Raw genomic sequence first — 18,386 nt, forward strand, 5'->3', positions numbered from 1 at the left:
TGCTATCAAAACTTCTATTAATTTGAGATAATAAAAATGAAAATTGTTTGTTAGTAAAAGCAGCGTGTATCAGATAGGCTGAGAGGTGTTCAGGTTTGTTTGTTTGTTTTGTTTTAGCTTCGCCACTCACCTAATTCTTGAGTGCCTGTTGTGTGCCAGGCACCATGCTGGATGGATCGTGGTACATGGCACAAGGACAGTCCTTGCTGGCCCTTTTCGAGCCCACAGTTAATATGTAGGTAAAAATAAGTTGGTTGATTGGTTGTTTGACTTTGCAGCTTGGAAATGAAGGGTAACTAAGGTAATAATGGTGTTGCTTCAGCAATTTTGGGCAAAGAGTAGCGAAAGGAGGAAAAATACCTGATTCCAGTTGTGTAGTGATTGGGAGAAGAGCCACATCTGGGGTGTTTGGCTAGTGTTAAGTGCTTGATAGCTGTTGTTGCTAACAGAGTAACACCTTCAAAATTGTATTCAAAGGAATCATTTTATTGAATCCGTTGTAGATATATATATATCAATACTTTGAAATTTAGTGTAATAAAGGATTTCATTTGGAGTACTCTATTGAGCACTATACAGAGCGCATTACACATTCTAACACATTTAATCTTTTCAACACCCTATGTTGTAGGTTCTGTTTTGTCAAGTCCATTTTATAGATAAAAAAATTGAGGCACAGATAGATGATGTGACTTAGCCTTGACTCAGTCTGCTGAGGGTCAAAGTCTGGTCATTTATAGCCAAGGATTATTATCCACTGAAGTAATTTTAGTTGAATGGCATATTTCAGTAAATAATTAGGTGGGGTCCATAAAAAACTAAAGTAGGATAAAGGGATCAGAGTACATAAATTACATTTAAATAGTTTTTATAGTGAGTGTATGTGGCCTTGTAGGTAAACATAGCCATTTTACCACAGCACAGTTTAATAATGTATAGCGTGGTCCTTTTCAGTTTTTTTTTTTTAGCTTTACTGAAGAATACAAATGGTAAAATAAATAAAAATAAAATTTCTTCTGTACTCGCTCATAAATCTGATGCATCTGAGCAGTAACCAAAAGGATGGGCAGGTCTACATCTCTTTCAGACTTTTAACCCCAGTGCTGGCTACCCTGAGGTGCTAATCACTTCTTAGGGAACTTTATTAGAAATCCTGATTTTATCCACTTTGGTCCGTCTTTGCTTTCAGGAGGAATTAGACGAGAGAAACTGTAGGAAGTAGGAGTTGGTATATCACAAAGGAATTTTGAAGGTCTAATTGGATAGAATCATGATTGTGCATTTGACAGTATCAATATTATTGAATATGTTAATGTGTAATGTCTTGCTTTCCCTAGCTCACAAACATTTGTCCTGATACACACACTATATTATTTCTTTATAGGTTCTATTTCTACCTGCTTGGGATTAGTCTTTTTTTAAATTACCAATTATAAAATTTCTTAGAATATAAGATAATTAGATGACTAAGAAGAGGCAAATTCAGAATTTGTCAGTTTTCAAATACTTTAAGTAGGGAGTCCTTAATTCTTCTTGATAGTCCTAAGAAGTTGAGTGAGTTATCAAAAAAAAAAATGTATATATATCTTGGAATGTTTTAAATAGTAAATAAGAAAATTTATAGTATCTATCATATGTATTTATTTATAGTCTATAAATGACCCCAAATCCGTATTTCTAGAAGGATTTCTTTGTATTTCCATTCTGTTTAACTCTCTACTTAGTATCTCCACTTAGATATCTCCAAGCACTTAACATTCAAGGGTAATAATCTTCCTTCTCAAATCTGTTTCTCAGTAAATGGAACCAGAATCCATTTGGGTTGTACAAGTCAGAAATCTAGGATGTGCTCCGATACTATTTTTCTACCTAATCTTCCTCCCGCTAGTACTTACTCCCTTTCTCAAGGGTCCTCTCCTCAGGAAGATCTTCTCTTACTTAACCTGCTGGTTTAAGGTACTCAAGGTATTAAATTCTTTTTTATTACTCTTATTTTATAATATTCAGTGTGATTCTTTGATTAGTCTTTCTTCCCCATGCTACAGTAAGTGTCATGAGAACTAGGTAGTCAGTGCCTGGCACAAACTAGGCACTCGGTAAAGATTTGTTGAGTGAATGGAGAAGTACTGTTCATTCTTTTCTGATGTTTGGCAATAGTTGTTTTCTTTTCCCCTTAAGGAATAAGCAGCAAGTCTCTTTCTCATCCTAATTATGTGACGTTAATGTGCTGATTTGGTTTTGGTAACATAGTTTATACATTGAGGCCTATTCTTGGTGTCTCTCGTTGAGTTTGGATTGATCATTCTGTAGCTTATTCTAATGTTCATTTACTGAGAAGTATATTGAGCAAAGGTATACTTTTCGGTATGCATGAATATAGCACCTACTTGCACAGTGTTATTACAGTGGCATCTTTACCTCTGAAAGCACCTGTGTGAAAACAAAATCTGAGAATGCTTAAGCCTTAGGAAGCTATAGTCTAGTTATTCATTTGGCATGTATTTCTTTCAAGGGATGAATTTTACTCTGCAGTACTGATAAGATGTTTTGATAGTAGGATTAGCTAAGCCTTGTAGATGAATTATAAATAATCCTGAATCATTATCACAGGAAAAAATCAAGGGGGAAGCAAAACTAGTTAAGCAACTAGTACAGATAAATGAGTTGTCAAATCTTTTTTGTCAGTGCTGTTATTCTCTGTAGAAATATTGGAAACTGGGAAATATAATCAATGATTGGTAGAATTCTTAGTCTTCCTTTACACTGTTGACAGTATTTCTCTTAATTTTAAATTTGGGCCCTTACCTGTTTTGAGATGACTGGGAAAATGAAAATCTTGTTCTCTATCAGATAGTTTCTGAGTGTCCTCAGACTGGAAAGTACGTATGGATACTTGTTCCCGGGGCCACCACTGCTTGACGTCTTCATCTTGGATGTGGCTAAGGAAGTCGATTAACAATAGACCTGGTGTGTCACTATGTTCCACTTAATTCTTATGATCTTATTATTCCCGTCTTATTTTCTTGCCCTAGTGTATTATTTATGTTGCACGCACTCACATAGACACCACAAACATTTTTCTGTTTCACTATTATGATTCTGCTATCTTCCATGAAAGGAGACTAAAGCAGTTCAGGAAGTAGGAGATTCTAGAGATTCTTAAGACAACTGTCAGAATGTGTGATCTGAGAAACTTACTCTAGGGCTATATAAAAATTTCTTCAGTGCTGCTCCTACAGTTTTTGTTAAAGGCAATACTGCCCTCTGGTGTCCATAAGCAAATTCCAATGTGTATCTTCTCAAATTGCTTATTTTACTCTCAGAGTTTAGATTCTAGAACTTCTTAGAAAAATAAGGAACGATTATTTAAGCCTTGGTTTAGTTCATTTGATGTCTTGAAGTCCATTGGATCAGGTAACTTGGAGTCATACTAGAGTCCTCTGTTTAATAATACCCCTCATCAGATAGGTAATGTCCAAGACTTTTTTTGCTATTACTTTCCTCTGTTTATAAGGAAGGTTTTCCCAGTCCTCATTTTAAAATATGATACACTGGATCATTACCAACTTTTAAAAAGCTCAGTCATTATTCTCCTTCCTTTGTTTTTGTAACTGATGTGTCATTTTTCATTCCATTCTGGATAAAAATCGTAATTTCTTTTGCCTGTGTTTTTTTCTTCACAAGCACGCCTTTCATATAATGATAGAGGTAAGATGCATTGATGTTTGTTTTAATGGTTGTGGAACTTTTTGTGGATGCATACTAAACATTTTGTTAGATTTTTGTTGTTGTTGCTTTATTGTGCATCCTTTATGGTTTATAAATTTATGTTACAAAGTTTTTTTTTTTTTTTTTTTTTTTACCACTTTTAGTATTAAAAACATGATTGATTTTCCATAGTAATAGTTTTTGGTTTTAAATAGTATACAGTTAACAATATTTATGTATAACTTAAGGTGGAATGTAGAAACAACTGTTTTAATTGATTAGAGTTTAACCCCTAATGGCTAGGTTTTTAGCCTTAAAACCCCTGTATTGGTTAATTTTTATAGTATATCATTAGCTTAAATGTCAACATGTGCTCATTTTTAACAGGGGTTGACTTTCTGGTTGAACCCATTATCTTTTCGTATGATATCTATATTTTCAGAAAGCTTCTTTCATCTTTGGCATCTTTAGCAAAGGGGCTAGCTAGGGAAGTATAACTTGATCTTTTGCTGTCTGGAAGTTTAAGGCTTTATTTAGATTAGAATTCACCCTTCATGTGGAGAACTCAGAATAAGTAAAATGATCACAGACTGTTTTACAGCTCTTTACTTCTAATAACTTATTCCAATATTAGTTACAAAAATGATATTAGATAGTGGTGTTGGGGTGGAGGGTACTTTTCGAGCTCTTGTCATTTGTTGCTTCTCAACATGGTGTCTTCTGATGCCATAATTTTCACATAGAAATGGGTAAAGAAGAGATGTAATCAGAGCCATGTTCTAATGCATATTTTTTTAACTATACAGAGTAACATCTATACGGTAAGAGAACTGGAGATTTAGGGAAAGTTTTCAGGAATTCTGCAGTCCTTATAGTTGCCCCGCCCAAAGTGTTTTTTCTGTGTAACAGGGCAAAGCCATGTTTTATGGATAACATCAGAATGTTGCTGTCATTATGAAGTTTAAGTCTGAATTTGTCTCTCCAGGTGTTCATGTATTTTAAAGATATAAATCTTTGTTCCTAGAATCAGCAGTTGAGTTTTTTGTGGTAAATTAGTATAATGAAGCTGATAAGCTGAAAGTCGTTTCTAATATTCTTAGATTATAGGATAAGGAAAAACTAGACGTTAGAGATGCAGTTAAAGCTTCATATAAATTTAATGAAGGGCTGAAAAGTATGAAATAGAATATTCTAATAATTTTTCATTAAAGTGCGAAAAGGTATATTGATTGGTTTATAGATTTTATGCAGTTATAATCCATTACAGAGTTACTCATTTCTGAACCCAATCTTTTAAATATTATTGAATATTATTTCAAAACATATCATTTGTAAAAGTTTTGACTTGTTACAGGAATGTGCCTTTGTAGACCTTTTTTCTCACCCTTTGAAAATTGGCAGTGTTCTCCTTAATTTGAGCTTTTTACTTATAAGCAATTTTAACAATAGTGTGTTTTCAGGCCGTTATATTGCTGAATATAATGGTAATGTTATTAGGGAAGTGATTTAAGATTTCTTACTGAAATAATGATAGCTTAGAAACTTGCTGAACAGAGCCTTGGAAAATTATGGAAACTTTGGAGTCTATCTATGCATCTGGAAAACATTCAATTATCTTTTTTTTCTAAACGGAGACATTGAAAATTATTTTATATTTCCTGATACTAAGGTTAATATATTAAAATCGTATTTTGACTGCTGACACGTTCTTTGTTTGAGATGTGGATTAAGTCATCTAAATCCTGTTTCATAGACTGAATCATATCTCTGTGGTTGGTACTCTTTAGAGCAGAGAATGGGTAATGTGTGTGTTATCTAGAGATGCATTATCATTCAATTTATATAAAAGTTGTTAAAATGCTTAGTGTTGGAGTTTAGGGCCATATTACTCTTTACCTGGTTATTTTCCCTCTTCAGCTTTCAGCCCTTATCTGCATACTTTTGTTTTTTGCATCCCTGTTTTGAAAACTTGACTTTTCTAACTTATCTTTAAAGAAAGGGGAATCATTGACTTTAACTTTATAGTTATTTGAAGTTTTTCAAATTGAACTTTTTCTGTTTAGTTAGTGTAATTGCTCTTTTATGCGATTATCGAGTAATTCTTGGACTTAGAGCACTGAGTGGTTTCCTTTGCCTCTAGGAGAGTAGTTTTCATATTTTTTCCCTCCCATCTCCACATTCACATAAGCGACATACTCCTATCAGTAGAGTCTCTTACTATAGGTATAAGTGATCATTCAAGGAATGAGATAGGGAGGGTTTGGTTTTAATAAACCCTCTCCAGAGAGTCTTGTGTCCTCTCCCACTAAGAGTCATAACGTTAGGGGCCATACTTCCATAAGGTTTATTTCTGACTTCCTTGACCTGTCACTCTGTTAAACTAAAAGGCTCTTTAGCCCTACTAACCTTTCCTGTTTTGAATATGTAAAGGAAAAGCAACTTTCATAGACATTTTAAGAATAAATATCTGAGGATGAAATGAGTCTTAGGAAGCCTTCTAGTTTATCTTACTGTTTTAAAATCGAAATTCTCAAACCACTTTATAAAGATTGTCTACTTTAGAAGTAGAAACTACATATTTTTCTTCTTTAATATCTTGCAATGTTTCCGTTGTTGAGGGTTTTTCTAATACAGATGTCAGCTTTTTAAAATCTTGAGTGGCACCAGTGGGCTGAATGATGTCTAGAGGGAGCACTGACAGTCTTGAGATGTTAGAAGAAACTTTTTAAAAAAGAGAAGAAAGGAAAGACAGAAAGATGCATTGACATACTATTTCCAAGTATCTTAGGTGCCTCCTAGTGTCATAACGTCTGTTGCTGTTGCCACAGAAATTTTCATTCCTCTTTACGATACTCATTATGCAGCCCTTCAAACGTTTTTATTATTTTTCTCTGGAAGCCTTCCAAAAGGCTTCCTACTTCTTGCTTTAGTTGCAGATAGTGAACTGATACAATGCCCTCAGTGAAGAGTTGCCACTCTACTTTGTGTAGGGAGCATTGCCTTGTGATTTGTTAATGTTGTTCTCCTGTTTATACAGTGTATTTGCTCCATTGTTTTTAAATTAACTATAGCAGTACACTTCTCTTTTACCATACCTTATCATCTACTATGATGACCATTCCTTTTCTGAATTATGATTTGTACTTTCTTTGTCAGTCAGCCCCACAACACTGATAAGTTTCATCTCAGATCAATTTGGGGAAGTAATTATAAGTGAAGGGATGAATTGTTAATAAGTTGAAAAATTAGAATGAATAGAACAGGTTGGCTATAGCAACATTAACTTACATATTTCTCTTATGTGCTTTGTATTTGATGTACCTATCTGCAATGTGTTTGAGTGTGACTGTGAGTATATCTGGACTGATGAAGAGGAGACTTAAAGTTAAACAGTCATTGGGGAAAGTAGTAGATTTTGAGGAGAGGTTTTCTTTGAGATAGCACTATAATTTGCTGTTTCTGGCACTTTTCAAATCCTCATTCTGTAAGGAAATCTCAACTGGATGAAATCATTGGAATGCTGTTGGTAGTATCCTAAAGGTCACAGAAAATCTTAGTTGGGAAAATTAGTGAGACTGGATCAAAAAGATTGTATTTAGATCTTTTCTCCTACTATGCATATATAGCAATGATACTAAATGTTATTATGAAAACTCTTAATTCAGGTTGCTTGCCTTGTGGTCACTAGAGATAATTAATAATGCCAGAGAACTCAGTTTTGGCAAGATTGAACTTAATCTCATTTGTATGTGTTTACCATTTCTGTTAATTGATTCTTCAGTATACTTACTTTTTTCTCATATTTAGAATTAATATGTATCATGTGCTTCTTTTTAATAATATTATTATTGTTTGTCTGTAGGACCCAGGACCACCCCCACCTTCTCCATTACTAGGTTTGAAGCCGCTGCAGTTATTAGAAGTGAAAGCAAGAGGAAGATTTGGTTGTGTCTGGAAAGCCCAGTTGCTTAATGAATACGTGGCTGTGAAAATATTTCCAATACAGGTATGTTTATTGCATTTTTCTAACCTCCATATGTTTTTTAAAAGATGCAGCTGGCTAGGTCATTGTTACTCAGAAACCCTCTGAAAACACAAGCCATGTGTTCCAAGGTGGTTCTTTGTGATACTGGGGAAAGCAGTTAGCCCTTTTGTGTCTGCCTTCTCATCTCAGAAGTGGAATTAATGGTACAACAGTTGTTATGTTTGTTTGGAGTGGTGGAATTACAGTAAATGAACATATGGAAAATCTTTTGCCCATAAAAATTCTACAGAAATGCAAAGTGAAGATGAGGGTTCCAATAAAAAAATATAATGCATTGTCTGAGTGGGTTTTTTTCCGAAGACAAAGATTTGCCCTGAGCTAACATCTGTTGCCAATCTTCCTCTTTTTTTTTTGAGGAAAATTCACCCTCAGCTAACATCTGTGCCAGTCTTCCTCTATTTTGTATGTGGGTCACTGCCACAGCATGGCTGATGAGTGGTATGGGTCTGCACCTGGGATCCAAACTTGTGCACCTGGGCCGCCAAAGCAGAACATGCCAAACCTAACCACTACGCCAGGGGGCCGGCCCCCCTGACTCATTAACTTTTAATATCCCACTGACGTGATCAGAAGAAAAGGCAAACAGAAGAGTGACAGAATGGTGTGCTTTTTCTAGAATTGCTGTTTGGAGGTATATTACCAGACTGATTAATTTTTGTTCTACTTTGTTTATGTAGTCATTTCAGATTTTGTTTGGTTAATTTTCAGAGGGAGTGAATCAAGACTCAAAATAATTGGTTTAATGTTGAGTCGTTTTTCTTTTTTTGGTGACGAAGCTTGTCCCTGAGCTAATATCTGGGCCAGTCTTCCTCTGTTTTTTGTATATGGGATGCCACCACAGCATGGCTTGTCCAGTGGTGTATAGGTCCTCACCTGGAATCTGAACCTGCCAACCCCAGGCTGCTGAATAAGAGCGCTCGAACTTAACCACTACACCACCAGGCCGGCCCCAACTTGTTTTTCTTTTAAAGGGGGTAACCTCATAAAATCCTGGTCTAATGCACCTCTGAGCCGTTCTCATGTTTTGTTTTGTTCCGTTGGTGTTACAGATCTACAATGTAACCTATCTCTTTCCTATCTCTTGCTTATACACCCCTACTGCTAATGCCATGCATTGTGGTGTGATCCTGGCTGGGTTTGGTGATACAGGCTCCACTACTGCTTCTAGACAATGGATCTTCCTTATTCCAAAGTTATCATATAATCAATTTCTTTGTCTTAGTATACCTGGAGTTTAGCCTTCTTGCCTCCTCTAAAGCCTGTTTCTTAGAGTCTGTGAAGAAGTTTATTACTTTCTTGTTTTGGTAGCAGTGCAGATACTGTAAACTGTAGTTGAGTTCTCAGAGGAAGGGTCTATTCTGTTGTGCCAAGGTTCACAGATCAGCGTTCTTACTGTGTGAAAAAGCTTAAAAATTAGGGAAAGACATTCAGATTATACTAACGTAAGAGTAACAACAGCAATAACAGTAGCTGACATTTTATTGAATGCTTCTATTGTGTCAGAGAGAGTGCCTTATACATATGAGCACTCACTAATGCATGTCCAGATATTACCCATACATGTAATACAACAACCCTATAGGGCGGACACTATAGGCCCCGTTTTGCTAATGAGGAAACTGTATGTAACTTGGCAAATTTTTAGTTTGGATCCAGAAGGTTCCTAACCAGTATGCTATGGTGCCTCCCACTTTCATTATCCTTTCATTGTGAAAAGAAACAAACCCTTTGTAAGCAGATATGTAGTAGGCATGGATCACTTGCAGGCATAAATAAGTCTATGGTGTTTTAAGTTATTGTGTTGCATATTTATATCCCATTGCGCTCTCATTGACTTTGTGGGGTATTCTAAATATTATGTTAAGAATGTTTGATGTAATGTTAGTCTTTGAAAAAAAACTGTTTTCTATTTAGATGAAGTCATTCTATCTGAATTTCATCTCTCAGAGAGATTATTCTGAATAGCAACACAAGTAACTTCACACCAAGATGAAATTACACTGTAGTAGGAATTTGTAAGCAGAATGTGTTGCCATTGTTAGGTACACAGGTGCAGGATTCCTGACCATCTCCTGTGTTTACAAACTAGAAACAAAGAAAAGTATATTTTGAGGGAATAGGGCAGGGCAGGCATTTGGTCTGGAACTGTTACCTATTGTCAGAGTTTTTTTTAATTAAAAAAACAGGACAAGACAAAACCAAAGAATCTTTTAATAGCTTTCTTTTCTTATTTTGTCTTAGAACTTACTTGAGTAATCTCTTAGATATGGCTTATTTCCTGCTACTCTTTGCATTCTTACTATTCTTTCTTTTTAACTTTAGGACAAACAGTCATGGCAAAATGAATATGAAGTCTATAGTTTGCCTGGAATGAAGCATGAGAACATATTACAGTTCATTGGTGCAGAAAAACGAGGCACCAGCGTTGATGTGGATCTCTGGCTAATCACAGCGTTTCATGAAAAGGTAAAACCGCTTTCCGTGTTAACTCATAGTCAAGTCAAGGTGGGCTTACTTGCTTCATGTTGGCTACAAATCCCTCTGGGATTTGTATGTTATTATAGTTGGGAACAGTATGTTATTTTCTGGAAATGGTATGTTGTTATAGTGGTTAATATGTATAAATAAAAAAATCTGTTTTAAAAGGTAATTTATTTTAATAAAAGAGCAAAAATGGCAACTTTTTCGCTTAACCCTCTACTTCTGTAATACCAGTCTTTTGTCCCTGATTTCTTATGCTATAATTACCTCTCTTACAAATAATTATTTTAGTATAGCCAGTGGTTAGTAATTTTCATTTACCATTTATGATCCATTTTGATTACATGAACTGTTTTTTCAGCTTGAATTTTGTTTCTTAAAACTCTTTAATCAGTGTGGCTTTGTGACAAAACTAGAGGCAGAAATTTATCTGATCTTTGATCTGTTACTAATTTGTAGGGTAATTATCACCAAAGCACACTTGCTATTTTCCTTCAGTTCTTACTTTGAGTTAGTATGCAAGTCCACATTAATGAAACAGGAAATTGTGTTCTCCTTGGCAGTCAGTTTCATCATTGTCAAATATGAGTGGCTCTTTGACTTCTCTTAATTCTTGACCAAAAGGATGGCAGTGTCTTTATGGTAGTTCTTGTGTATATATTTTAATTTTGTGTTCTCCTAGTCCTATGATATAACATCTCTGTAGTCCATATGTTTTAACTTTTTAAATGTTTTCTAAAACTTTAGGCTTTCAACTAAAAGTCTTTTTTTAAAAAAATGTTGCCTTCTAATAGGGGAAAATTGACCAACTGTGCTTGTAGCAAACCTTTAAAGATTAGTGGTATTCTTTTCTAGTCAAATGTTTATTAATGTGAAACTTGAACCATTCCAGAAAGATTATTCTTTGGATTTCATTATTCACTGAAAGGAAAGATACATTGCTTTCCATAATCTCTTAAAAGTAAAAAGGAAAGTCTCCATATACATAAGGCTTTTGTCAAGAGCATAAGTTGTTTTTTTTCCCCCCTTTCTTTAGGGTTCACTGTCAGACTTTCTTAAGGCTAATGTGGTCTCTTGGAATGAATTGTGTCATATTGCAGAAACCATGGCTAGAGGATTGGCATATTTACATGAGGATATACCTGGCCTAAAAGATGGCCACAAACCCGCCATATCTCACAGGTAGAGCTAAATTTATATTATTTTCCCAAATAATTCAGTATTTGTTTATTATTTAAATTTTTAATCCTCTGGGCTAAATTCACTTTTCCCCTAGTTATCTAATCATGCTATAGGAGGCAGTTGATTTTTATTTGTTTTTCACATTAGCTTTGAGATTGGCCAGGAAATATTTTGGATAATGTATATGTTAACATCATTAGCTTAATTGTTAGTCAGCATTAGTTTAATTATTGTTTTAATTTGTTTAATTTCTAAAAGTATGGTTAAGAATGAAAGTGTATTTTCTCTTTCTCAAAGGAGAAAGAAATTTGTTTTACGTCAAAACATGATTTACTTCAAAGATGATTGTAAATAGGTATAAGGGGATATAATTAAGGAGAGCCCTTGACTATCTTTTTTGCTTGTGTTTTGAATGACCGTATGATCATTATGTGAGCCGAGGTGGAAGGAGACATCATTTGAACAACTGGCTTTACTTAAATGCCTTTTTCAGTGAAGAAATAGAACTTGGAAACAACAGTTGTCATACCCTCAAAAGGGAAAATGTTAGTTCCTTAAAAACGGGATTCAGTTTGCCATCGTGTATTTAACTTCCTTGAACATAGGATCAGTTTGTCATCTTCTTGTTTATTTTGAAGGTGGTTGCTTTAAGAGTAGATAGCTGATTCATTTAATAGATATTTAATTTATATAGATATTTATTTGAGTGACACAGGTGGTGTTTTAGATTTCTGGGAGGAATTGCTTTTAATCCAACTCTAATATAGATTTTGATTTTGCAAACCTTAAATGACATCCACTTCAGATATAGTTCTCCTTTCTCCTCACCTTTCTGCGTACAGTCTAACTGCCTCTTCCTGGATTTTTGCTTTCCTCATCTAGTCCTATAGGAAATGCCCAAAGGTTATTAGGAGTGGGGTCCTTAGAAATCTTTTGAGTCCAGTCTGGTTTTTGTAGCACTTGTGGGTGTCTACCTGTGCCTCTCCTATCCCCCTCTTGGTCTCTGTGTCGACACACAAATTTAACCACTGCTCATAGCATAGATGCATTTAGTCAGGGTATAGTAATTTCTAGTATGAACCAGTTGAGGCTAGTGTAGAGAGGAGGATATCTGATTGCCTTAAAATGGTTATTAGTCTTTTTCAGAAGACCAGGATCTAGCTGGAGCAGTGTACATTTATGGTGAAAAATTTCTATCTGTTATACGTTCCTAGAGATGCTTTTCTACACCCAGGTTGATGAATATAAGAACCACTAAAATAAGGGACCATTCTAAAATGTAGGCATTTATCAGTAGGCAAAGGCCCCAATTCAGCTGTTATTTGAAAATTCTTTCATTCTGGTTTCTCAATTTCAGTTTCAAAGGGAGTTTCTAACTATAAACTGAAACATTTTTATAATCTTAAACAAAAACATCAATTTTATGATTGGTAGATAGGAATGACATCGATAACATGTAGGCTGGACGGTACTTTTGGAATGGCACATCTTTATAAAACTTGTTAATGGAGAGAATTCCTTCTTTCTGTCCATGTTGTGAATAGGAGTGTGTCACTGTACTCTTGTGCTTCAAGCTATATGGAGACTTTGCTTAAGCTTTTTCTTCCTCTCTCCCTTTTTCTGTATTTCATCTCTCAAATAACTTTTTTCTGGCATACGTGGTATGCCATAAGAGTTCCTCTTTCCTACTTTCAATGAAAATTTTTAAAAGATAACTTATGTAAACTTAATTTGAATACTTTATCTTTCTATTTGCAAGGGACATCAAAAGTAAAAATGTGCTGTTGAAAAACAATCTGACAGCTTGCATTGCTGACTTTGGGTTGGCGTTAAAGTTTGAGGCTGGCAAGTCTGCAGGTGATACCCATGGACAGGTAAGGATGATGACTATAAAGTGTAAGAAAAAATGCTCTTGTCTTGTATTTTTTTAGAATGGACTGTTTGGACTGAATTGATCTGAAATCACCGTGGTGGTCATTAAATTGGCATCTAATGTAAAATGTCTCTCTTAAGAGTAATATGTTACATTTGCTGAGGAAGACATTTTGATATGGTAGTGAAGGACTGTTAGGACCTCAGATGGTTTAGATCAAGCAATTCATAAAACAACCTAGACAAGTGGCATGAGATTCTAATGAAAGAAGAACCCAACATATTTTAATAGACCTCATTCTTACGGAGTTCTTAGTATTAACTCAGTAGTTTTAGCTTAATTTTTTTCACTGTCTTAAGAGGAATGGAGGAATAATCAGTTACTATTCATGCTACAGTCTGTTAAGATCTACTGCCCAGTTGTCCAGTAAACACTTACAGTTTCCTGCTTCTTGGTCTTTATTGCTTCATTAACTCTTTAATCAAATTTATAGCTTTTCTCTGAATTCTCTCCCGAGTTCAGAGCATTGTAAAGCTCTGAGAGAGAAGCCTAACTCTAGTCAAGGTCTGCATGAAGAGATCTCAGCAGTGGGAATCTTGTAGAAGGCCAAAGAGAAAAGGGACATTATCCGTACATTTTATTGTCAGAAACTGTGAGGCTAACAAAAGTGTTTTCACTCCTACAAGATTACCTTTTAATCAAAAAACTGGTTTGACCTGAAAGGTAACATTTCCTTACAAAGTCGGATGATTGAGGTTTCATGTGATCATTTGTTCATCTTTCAAATCATGTAGATTTTTTGGTCATCTTATTCTCAGCTTTCTTTTCTTCTATCCTGTTGACCTCCAGGTACACAGTTGTTAAGGACTCATAGCACAACAAATTTTGGCAATATTGACTCATGATTTAAGAATTTAGCTTGGAGCAATGGTCAGCAGTCATAGTTCTAGACAAGTTGACTTTGAATGTATTTGGGAATAAAGGCAGTTTTGTGGAGAATATTACTGAGATGGGAGATTGTGCAGGAAGCCTAGGGACAAATTTCTGAGCTGAAAGTATGATTGATTATCATCAGACTAAATTTTGGGAACAGTTTAATCCTTTGGTACCTCATAACCCCTCACCCCTTGTTTTTTCTAAGAAAAAATTTTGGGACTCATTCATATCTTTTAATGCTCACAATTGCGTTACATGATGAGCTGAAAATAACTAATTACTTACATCATTGGTTCCTTGACTTTAGATTTCAAGGATCAGAAAATTTGAAAATGCATGCTATTGCACATTTTATATATTGCAAAGAACACTGGAAAAAAATAAGATTTTTTAATCTGTTATCTTCAGTTTATAAAAGAGAGGACATATAACACTAAAGAGGTAGATAAGTCATTATTTTGTAAGAAAAGTAGTAGTTTGGATTTCACGCATTTATCTTTGGGAGAAAAGTAGACTTTTGGGAACTGCTTGCTTTTAGTACAATTAAAATAGTTATTTAAAGTAGTAAAAGAAGCAGAGCTACTTTTTTTTCTTTCATGCGTTCTCCTTGTTAAATGAATTAAAAACTTGACCTTTAGGGTCTTAGTGATCTGTCCTTATTTTTTTTTTAAACATCTCTATTATAGGTGTATTTGCAGATAATTGCCTAACTTCTAATCTAAAGGTCACAGTCACCTAAGGATGGAACTTTTTGGAAATACCAGTATCTGGGCTGCTCCCTAGATCTACTAAAACTCAAGTAGATTGTGATTCCCCAGCTATTTCACAAAAAATGTTTAAGCATTCTTATATGAATGTTGTCAAGCACCAACCAAAGCTAGCTGTACTTGCTTAGTAACCATAGTTACATTACTAAGAAATACCAGATTGTTAGGGACAGATATAAATAAAGAACTCCAAAACAGAATTCATGAATAAATAAATACACAGACTTTGTACAAATAGATCTTTAAAAAGTTTATCCATGTTTTACTTGGCCAATTCTTTTTATGTTTTGTATAGTTTATTAGTTTTTTTAATACAGAGAAAGAGAAACCCTCAAAAAAAAGAATTTTTTTTTTAAAAAGGTGCATTTAAAACACTATGCAAAGTTACAGTTGAAAAGTATACAACTTTTTTCCTACATTCTTCTCCTCACAACCAGTTTTGTTTCTTGTGATTATTTCCAGAAGGGGGGAAAAATTCTAAGCCTATACCAGCATAATATCTGTTGATATATTTATTAATGTACCCAGAAAGGATCTTAGTATATCTACTGCTTTATTCCTTGATGTTTTCATCCTTCAGTATTTTCGGAAATCTTTCCATATCAGTCCTTAGAGATTTATCTCATGTGTTTTAAGAGCTGTATAGTACTCTGTTTGTTTAAGCAGCCCCTACTGATGGATCCTTCCACTGTTTCCAGTGCCTTGGCTGTTGTATTACTTGAAATGGAATAAAATTCTGCTTGACCCTCTAGTCTGGTGGTCATAATTTAGTTACCGTATCTGATAGTAGACCACATTTGGTTTTGATTCTTTTTACAAAATCATAAAATGTTAGTTCATAAAGTTAATGAATGAGTACTGTTTGCTTTCAACATCTTTTTCAGGTTGGTACCCGGAGGTATATGGCTCCAGAGGTATTAGAGGGTGCTATAAACTTCCAAAGGGATGCATTTTTGAGGATAGATATGTACGCCATGGGATTAGTCCTGTGGGAACTGGCTTCTCGCTGTACTGCCGCAGATGGTAAGGGAAAAAATATTTTGAAAAAAGATATATATGCCTACTACACATATATGAAAAGGGATGATTACATTCAAAGGTAATATTTTAAAGGGCAATTTTTTTTTTTTTTTAAAAGAGACTCCAAGAGGTGGTGGCTTAAAGAGAATTCAGGAGGCAGAGGATAGAGCGGGCAAGAGAGGAAAGCTCCTGATAGGTAGTGATTCTGTACCATTGCCACATGTTTTGCTGGGCATTTCACATACTTTTAGTTTATTTCCTAAAACAACTTTGGAGGTAGTTATTATCTCAGTTTTACAGATGAGGAATTTAAGGCTCAAATTTTAGCTAGAAATTAAGTAGCTTGCCTATTTTAGCCTCAAGGTGATAAATGGTGAAACCTAGATTTGAAACTGTGATCCAGATGTAGAGAGAGGGCTGCTACTTTGGTTAGACCCCATGAGTCCTGCCCCCAGGTTCTCAAGTCAGCTCTTGTGGCGAGAGGAGATGTGAGTAGAGAGGAGATGCAAGTAGAGTCAGGGGACTTTGCCTCCTGGGACACTCAGGCTGAGTCTGTTCAGCACTCCCATAATGCCAACATATAGCTAACCAACCAGATTGAATTTACAGTCTGTGCTCCCTGACACAGAACTGAACGTGCGTTTGGATATACCACAATTTAAATTCTGCCTCCTTAAAGCTTTGAAATCTGACCTGATGTGGACATTATTGTGAATATTCATTACATGTCCTAGCGCAGCACCTTGGTTCTAAAGGATTCCTGTTTTTTGTTCTTGTTATTGAAGTCCTTGTTGAAGCCTGATAAATATATGCATTCATTGATTGATTATAAACCTACATACTATATTCCTGGTGTGACAAAATTATAAGTAGTGTTCTAGGTCCTCTGTAGTGCTCCTCATAAGATCCGAACTCTCTTCGAGTTAACAGCACTTGTTTGGGTGTGAGAATATACAAACTTTCTGACTGATAAACTCCCAGACAAGTGTAAATTTGCTTGATCTGTTTTTTTTTTGTTTTAATTTATAATTGCCTAAAAATTTTCTGTGGATTGTGAAAGACTATAGCAGAAATTGTGTTGAATATTTAAAAAGGTATAACCAACGTAACCGATATTTATAAGAATACTTTATTTTCTGAGTTCTGTAATAGTCACTCAGTATAGGACAGACTACTGAGTGACTATTATGACCTATATCAGACCTCCATATATGAAATCTGATTTGGGGTACTGTGCTTTTAAATGGAACTTAGTAGAGAGTGCTCAGGAATGGACATCCATTCATTCTTCCAAGATTGGGTGTTTGGCATGGGAGTGGATCCAGAACCTAAGAAAGGTTGAAGCAATTTGGATGGCTCAAGCTTAGCTTAGAAGTCTACAGGAAAAAGAGTAAGCCGTTCAGTGTATTTAGTCTCAAAGTGGAAGAGGAAGTACATTTATTATGTGCATTTATGGAAGCAGAAGTAGGTCAGATGGCAGATGTTATAGGAATATATATTTCATAAGAACTTTATTAATATGAACTCTCCAAAGCAAACCATTGCATATGGGGTTATGCGGGATACACAAGATGCAGCCTTTAAGTAATGTACAGTTTAGTTAATGTGATGAAATATATTCTGGATGGTTAACTCTACAGTAAGGTAAAGTGTGAATTGTCTACTCGAGTGCTCAGTACATAGGTATTCAGAAAATGTTTTTGGATGAATGTAGTCCCTGAGAAATGTAAGGGAGTGTTATGGGAGTTTTGAAGAGTGAGAAATTGCTTTGTTTGTGGGAGGAGTTATCAGGGGAGATTTTATGGGAAAAGAAAAGGATGGATGCTGACATTTCTTAAATGCCTTGCATGTGCTATGTAATGCTTAATTGCAGAGTCAGTTATTTCTGACTCAAGTCAGAAATTGGGGCAGAAGGGACAGTGTGAACATTGCTAAAGTGAGTGCTTTAAAATTTGTTGATGGCTAATTCTTGATGGTTCAATTCATTGATTCCCAAACTTTAATGTGCATACCAAACTCCTGGGAATCTTGTTAAAATTTAGATTCTGACCCAGTTGGTCTGGATTGAGTCCTGATATTTACATTTCTTACAAGCCACCAGTCAGTGCCAGTGCTGCTGACCTGTGGACCACACTTTGAGAGGCAAGGATTGAACAGACACCTTAGAATGTCAGTACAATGAGCCCTCTGGATCCACTGGTTCCGTGTTCGGGGATTCAACCAACTGCAGATCGAAAGGCCCACTATGGTTGCCTTTGTACTGAATGTGTACGGACTTTTTTTCTTGTCATTCCCTAAACAATACAGAATAACAACTATTTTTATAGCATTTGCATTGTGTTAGGTATTATAAGTAGTAAGTAATCTAGAGATG

At 35.2% G+C, this 18,386-nt stretch overlaps 1 protein-coding gene across 3 annotated transcripts in view; it reads left to right on the forward strand.

Annotated features, from left to right (window-relative positions):
• Window positions 1–18,386, forward strand: part of ACVR2A (activin A receptor type 2A) — an 85,309-nt gene that overhangs the window by 60,799 nt on the left and 6,124 nt on the right. For 2 of the 3 annotated variants that reach the window (XM_070240560.1, NM_001242549.2), the window contains 5 exons: window positions 7,571–7,714; window positions 10,076–10,219; window positions 11,271–11,416; window positions 13,176–13,290; window positions 15,877–16,015. In XM_070240560.1, the coding sequence (XP_070096661.1) occupies window positions 7,571–7,714; window positions 10,076–10,219; window positions 11,271–11,416; window positions 13,176–13,290; window positions 15,877–16,015 (688 nt within the window). Of the gene's footprint in view, window positions 1–3,684; window positions 3,709–7,570; window positions 7,715–10,075; window positions 10,220–11,270; window positions 11,417–13,175; window positions 13,291–15,876; window positions 16,016–18,386 lie in introns of all 3 variants that reach the window. The other variant, XM_070240559.1, reaches the window with a different exon arrangement.

Source organism: Equus caballus, chromosome 18 (assembly GCF_041296265.1).
Source record: "Equus caballus isolate H_3958 breed thoroughbred chromosome 18, TB-T2T, whole genome shotgun sequence".
Taxonomy (NCBI): domain Eukaryota; kingdom Metazoa; phylum Chordata; class Mammalia; order Perissodactyla; family Equidae; genus Equus; species Equus caballus.